Here is a 6,616-nt window from a genome sequence, read left to right on the forward strand (position 1 = left end):
ATATGGCCAATTATGGTCAACCCAACTCAATCATGGGTCAAAGTCAACCATAGTCAACCACAGTCAACCATGGTCAAAGAGTTGACCATGGGCAGCCAGGGTCAACCACAGTCAATCATGGTCAACAAGAGTCAACCATGATCAACTACAATCAACACAGTCAACCAGAGTCAACTAAGATCAACCCAATTCAACCCATGGGCAACCAGAATCAACCATGGTCAGCCATGGTCAACCACAGTCAATCATGATCAACTACATTCAGCCCGACTTAACCCACACTCAACCCAACTCAACCGCACTCAATCACAATCAACTATGGTCAACTATTGTCAACCCTACTCAACCACACTCAACCCAACTCAGCCATGGTCAACTGCAGTCAATCACGGTGAATCATAGCCAATCACAGTCAATCATAGTCAACCATGGTCAACCCAATTCAAGCACATTGAACCCAACTCAATCCCACTCAACCCCAACTCAAACCATGGTTAACCCATGGTCAACCCAACTCAACCACCCTCAACCCCAAGTCAACCACACAACACTAGTCAACTGCAGCCAACCATAGTCAACCACACTCAACCCAAGTCAACCATGCTCTACCCCACTCAACCATGGTCAACCACACTCAACCCAAGTCAACCATGCTCTACCCCACTCAACACATCTCAACCATGGTCAACCACAGTCAACCATGGTCCACCCAACTCAACCACCCTCAATCCTAGTCAACCACACTAAATCATGGTCAACTGTGGCCAACCATGGTCAACCCAACTCAACCCCACTCATCCATATTCAACCCAACTCAACCATGATCAACCCAACTCAACCACAGTCAACCCCAACTCAACCATGGTCATTCCAACTCAACCACGGTCATCCCAACTCAACCATGATCAACCCAACTCAACCACGGTCAACCCAACTCAACCACGGTCAACCCAACTCAACCATGGTCAACCCAACTCAACCCACGGTCATCCCAACTCAACCATGGTCAACCCCAACTCAACCACGGTCAACCCAACTCAACCACGGTCAACCCAACTCACACTCAACCCCCCTTAACCCAACTCATCCCCCTCTCCACCCCTGTGCCGCCGCCTTGGCCAGCACTCTCCCCCTCCTCTCTGCCATGATGCCCTGGGCCCAGTACGGTGGGGGCATGAGCGCCGTACCGGTGACGGTGCACTTGCTGGCGTCGCCGGTGGGCAGGGCGCGGATGCGGTAGGGCGAGTAGGGGATCTCGTCGCCACCGTACTTGATGAGGATGGTGTAGCGCCCGGCCATGGCCGGCACGTAGGGACACCGTGTAGGTGCCGTCCTGGTTGTCCCGGATCGAGGCCTTCTTGGGTTTGCCTTCGGGGTCCTGGGGGAGGGATAGAGGAGGAGGAGGGAAGAGAGGTTTGGAGGTGGGTGAGGAGATGCTAAAAAAGCACCAAAGCTGCCTAAAGAGGACCCAAGAAAGTGATATCAGTGCCGCGGGGTCGGGAAGCACCAGAAAGAGACTGGAGTGCGGGTGGAGAGCCTCTGGAGAAAGCCTAGGGGTCAGCAGGGCCAGCTAGAGGTCAACTAGAGGGGATCTAGGGTCACCTAGAGGTCAGTAGGGTCAACTGGAGGTCATCTAGAGAGGATCTAGGACCACCTAGAGGTCAGCAGGGTCAACTGGAGGTCATCTAGAGAGGATCTAGGACCATCTAGAGGTCAGTTGGGTCAACTAGAGGTCATGTAGAGGTGATCTACGACCATCTAGAGGTGACCTAGGTTCATCTAGAGGTCAGCAAGGTCAACTGGAGGTCATCTAGAGGTGATCCAGGATCCTCTAGAGGTCATCTAGAGACCATGTAGGTTCATCTAGAGGTGATCTGGGGGTCATCTAGTTGTCAGCTGGGTCAACTGGAAGTCATCCTTAGATGATCTAGGGGTCATCTAGAGGTCAGCTGGGTCAACTGGAGGTGATCTTGGATCCTCTAGAGGTCATCTAGAGACCATGTAGGTTCATCTAGAGGTGATCTGGGGTTGTCTAGAGGTCATCTGGATCAACTGGAGGTCATGTAGAGGCCATCTAGGTTCATCTAGAGGTGGTCTAGAGTCATCTGGAGGTCAGATGGGTCAACTAGATGTCATCTGAGATAATCTAGAGGTCATCTAGAGGTGAACTAGGGTCAGCTGGAGGTCACAAGCGGGTCAACTAGAGGTCATCTAGAGGTCATGTAGAGGTCATCTGGGTAACTAGAAGTCATCTAGAGGTCATCCAGAGGCCATCTGAGTCCACTAGAGGTCATCAAGAGGTCATCTGGAGAACATCTAGAGGTCTTCTAGAGACCACCTGGATCACCCAGACGCCCCCCAGATGCCCCTTGCCCATCACCTAGATGCCCCCTGGCCCATCTAGATGCCCCCATGCCCGTCACACAGCTGCCACCCTCCCTACCCCCTACTTCCCCAGCTCCCGGCAGCTGCCACCCCCCAGGATGCCCACCCGGCTTGGGCCTCCACCCAGCTCCTGGCAGCTGTCACCCCCCTGGGTGCCCCACACGGCTTGGCCTCCCACCCCCTCACCCCCCCTCAGCTCCCCCCAGGGGCGGGTGCCCACCGTGATCTGCACTGCCAGCAGCCCCTCGCCCGCGTCCTTGGCGTCGATGGTGAACTCCACTGGCAGGCTGGCAGGGACCCCCGCTGGTGTTGAGCCCTGGGCCGCTGGCACGGACCTTGCTGGCATCGTGGGTGGGCAAAGCCTTCACCTTGAAGGGGCTGGGGGCACACACAAAAAACAAAGGGGGGAGGGGTCATCAAGGGGGCAACACACTCAAGTGGGCACCAAGCCCAGAAGTGGGCACAGGAAGAAGTCCTGGGGTTCGGACACAGAGTGGAGGCAGCCAGAAGTGGGCACAGGAGGAGGGTTCTGAGGGTGGGCACCAAGTGGAGGTATATAGAAGTGGGCACAGGGCACAGGAGGAGGTCCTGGGGGTGGGTACCTAAGGGGGGGGACCCCCAAAAGTGGGGCAGAGGGCATAGGAGAAGGTACTGGGGGTAGGCACAGGAGGAGGTGCTGAGGGTGGGCACCAAGGGGGGGACCCCCAAAAACTGGGCACAGGGCAGAAGAGAAGGTCCTGGGGGTGGGCACCTAGGGTGGACCCCCAAAAGTGGGCACAGGAGGGAGGGTCCTGGAGAGGGCAGCCCCAAGGGAGCTCCAAAAAGTGGGCATAGGAGGAGACCCCATAGGGCACCCCCAGACCCACCTGAGGGGCACCTCCAGACCCCATAGGGCACCCTGAGACCCCGCAGGGCACCCCCAGGCTTCACAGGTCACCTTGAGACCCCCATGGAGCACCCCAAGCCCCCTCCCCAAGCCCCCCAGTGAGCCCCCCCCAGTCCCACCTGCGTGGCACCTCCTGGTCCCCGTAGGTTGACGGCGATGCTGTAGGTGCCCTCTACGGGAGGGGACGTAGGTGACCTGCTGGGTGCCATCCCCCAGCTCTGCCACCTCCACAGGCTCCACCACTCCTGCCAGGGGGTGGCACAGTGCGGTCAGGGCACCCCCAGACCCCAACCTGCACCCCCAGACCCCTGCCCTGCACCCCCAGAGCCCAACCTGTGCCCCCAGACCCGGCCCTGCACCCCCAGAGCCCACTCTGTGCCCCCAGGGTACCCTCAGCACCCACTCTGTACTCCCAGATCCTGCCCTGCACTCACAAGAGCCCAACCTGTGCCCCCAGGGTGCCCCCAAAGCCCACCCTTCACCCCCCAGATCCTGCACTACACCCCCCAGAACCCAACCTGTGCCCCCAGAGGCCAAATCTGTGCCCCAAGGGTACCCCCAGATCCCCCAGTGGATTCCAAGACCCTCTTCAGGGCACCCCAAGACCCCATAGGGCACCCCAAGAGCCACAGAGGACCCCACAGGGACACCCCAAGAGCCTCTACAGAGCACTCCAAAGCCCTATAGAAGCCCCCAAGAGCCCTCAGGACCCCCCAAAGAGCCCTCACGACCCCCCCAAGGCCACCCCCCCGCTTGACCTTTGGGCCCCAGGACCTTGACGTCCAGCGGAGCCACCCCAGCCTTGGAGGTGTCCCACGGTGAAGGTCTGGGGGACGTTGGCCCTGACAGCCCCAGGGGTGAGGCCTGGCCCTGAGCACTTCACCTGGGAGGAGTCCACCACAGCAGACACAGGAACCTGGAAGGGGCTGCCTGGGGGAAGGGAGAAGCACCCCAGGGGCAAGGGCTCAGGGGGCTTGGAGACCACCCCAGGAGCTCCTTGAAGGGGTTGAGGAGGAGGAGGTGGTGGTGAAGAGGAGGCAGGGATGGGCTGGGGAGGCCAAAGAGGACTTCCAAGAGGTCGCAGAGGAGCTCAAGAGCATCGAAGAGGACCTCAAGAATCTCTACAGGGCACCTGGAGACCCCAAAGAAGACCTCAAGAAGCCTCAGAGGAGCTCAAGAGGCTCTACAGGGTGCCTGGAGACCCCAAAGAGGACCTCAAGAAGCTTCAGAGGAGCTCAAGAGCATCAAAGAGGACCCCCAAGACCTCAAGAAGGTCTCTTCAGAGGACCCCAAGAACCTCTTCAGGACACCAAGAGAGCCCAAAGAGGACCTCAAGATCTTACACAGGACCTCAAGAGCCTCTACAGGGACTCCTGAAGACCTCAAGGAGGACCCCAAGACCCCCCCCCAGGGACCCCTCCAGGAGCTCACCAGGGACCTGGTGGCCTCTGTAGGTGACATTGAGGCTGTAGGTGCAGTCTGAGACCTCCAGGAGCAGCCCCAAAAGCCCCCAGAGCACCCCAAGACCTCAAGGAGGACCCCAAGAACCTCTAGAGGACACTTGGAGACTGCAAAGAGGACCCCAAGGCCTCATAGAGGATCCCTAGAGCCCACAGAGCAGGGCTGGTGGCCTCCATAGGAGACATTGAGGCTGTAGGGGCACCCCAAGAACCAAAGGAGCACCTCAAGAGCCCAAGGAGCATCCCAAGGCCTCAAGGAGGACCTCAAGAACCTTCAGAGGACCCCAAGAGCCTCTGGAGGACACCAGGAGAGCCCAAAAGAAGACCTCAAGAACTCACGGAGGACCTCAAGAGCCTCTACAGGATCTCAAGGAGGACCCCAAGACCTCAAGGAGGACCCCAAGACCCCCCCAGGACCCCTCCAGGTGCTCACCAGGGACTGGTGGCCTCCATAGGTGACGTTGAGGCTGTAGGTGCCTGGCTCATAGGGGATGTACTCCACGGAGCAGCTTCCATCCTTGTTGTCCGTGCAGGACATCTTGGCCTCTGAGGGACCTTCCACTGCCAGCCCCAGGCCCCCTGTGCCAGCACCCCTGGGGGGATGAGGGGCAGAGGGGGCACAGGGTGAGGGGGGGCAAGGAAAGCAAGGTGGGGAACCCCCAAAAGGAACCCAAGGGGCAAGGGACACAAAAGGGACCAAAAAGGAACCAAAAAAGGACCCAAAAAGGAACCAAAAGGGACTCAAAAAGGAACCCAAAAAGGGACCCAAAAGGGAACCAAAATGAGAACCCAAAGAGGGAGCCAAAAGGAACCAAAAGGGAACCCAAAAGGGACCCAAAAGGGGAACCAAAAAGAAACCCAAAAGGGGAACCAAAAAGAAACCCAAAAGGGGAACCAAAAAGGGAACCCAAAAAAGGGAACCAAAAAAAGGGAACCAAAAAAGGAACCAAAAGGAGAACCCAAAGAGGGAGCCAAAAGGAACCCAAAAGGGACCAGGAGAAGAGTTTGAGGTCTGGGGATGGTTTAGGTGGCACCTGGAGAAGGTTTTGGGGGTTGGAGGTGGTTCTGGTGCCACGTGGGAGGGATTTGGAGGTGGTCTGAGGGGCACCAGGAGAAGGATTTGAGGTCTGGAGGTGGTGCTGGTGCCAGCTGGGATGGGCTTGGGGCTCTGGAGGTGGTGCTGGTGCCAGATGGGATGGGTTTGGGGCTCTGGAGGTGGTGCTGGTGCCAGCTGGGATGGGTTTGGGGCTCTGGAGGTGATACTGGTGCCAGCTGGGATGGGTTTGGGGCTCTGGAGGTGGTGCTGGTGCCAGCTGGGATGGGTTTGGGGCTCTGGAGGTGGTTCTGGTGCCACCTGGGATGGGTTTGGGGGCTCTGGAAATTATTCTGGTCCCACTTGGGATGGGTTTGGGGCTCTGGGGGTGGCTCAGGTGCCCCCTGTGGGGGTCTCTGGGGGTCCTCACCTGGTCTCCACGGTGAACTTGTTGGGCTGGTTGGTTGTGCCACTCTGGATGCCAGGGCCATGGACTCTGACTCGGGAGGGGGTCGCAGCCCTCAGTGACTGGCACCCGGAAGGGGCTGTGTGGCACAGGGCTGCCCCCATAGTTCACTGCCACCGTGTGCAGGCCTGGCAGGGAGGGAGGGGGCACAGCCTCAGCCTGGCACCCCCCCAGCAGCAGCATGGGGGGGCACTAGGAGGGCACTGGGGGGGGGGGGAGGGGGGAAGGGGAGGGTTGGGGCTGGGGTGAGGGTCACTTCCCACCCAAAGCAGTTCATAGGTGATTGGGAGGAGATTGGGAAGGGAGTGGGAGGGAATAGGGAGGGCATAGGGAGGGGAGTTGGAGGTGGAACTGGGAGTAGACTGGGAGGGGAATGGGATGGGCAC

At 58.8% G+C, this 6,616-nt stretch overlaps 1 protein-coding gene across 1 annotated transcript in view; it reads right to left on the bottom strand.

Annotated features, from left to right (window-relative positions):
* Window positions 1-6,358, bottom strand: part of LOC137461589 (filamin-A-like) — a gene marked incomplete at both ends in the record, with an annotated part of 29,560 nt that extends 23,202 nt beyond the window's left edge. Inside the window, 13 exon segments of the mRNA XM_068171274.1 lie at window positions 1,188-1,311; window positions 1,313-1,378; window positions 2,606-2,686; window positions 2,688-2,763; window positions 3,391-3,419; window positions 3,421-3,444; window positions 3,446-3,516; window positions 4,030-4,084; window positions 4,086-4,201; window positions 4,703-4,757; window positions 5,165-5,324; window positions 6,195-6,274; window positions 6,276-6,358. Coding sequence (XP_068027375.1) covers window positions 1,188-1,311; window positions 1,313-1,378; window positions 2,606-2,686; window positions 2,688-2,763; window positions 3,391-3,419; window positions 3,421-3,444; window positions 3,446-3,516; window positions 4,030-4,084; window positions 4,086-4,201; window positions 4,703-4,757; window positions 5,165-5,324; window positions 6,195-6,274; window positions 6,276-6,358 — 1,020 coding nt within the window.
* Window positions 6,359-6,616: the final 258 nt, after the last annotated feature.

The sequence above is a fragment of the Melanerpes formicivorus genome, unplaced genomic scaffold, assembly GCF_026170545.1.
Source record: "Melanerpes formicivorus ecotype bairdi unplaced genomic scaffold, bMelFor1.0.p_v2 SCAF_2609, whole genome shotgun sequence".
Classification (NCBI taxonomy): Eukaryota; Metazoa; Chordata; class Aves; order Piciformes; family Picidae; genus Melanerpes; species Melanerpes formicivorus.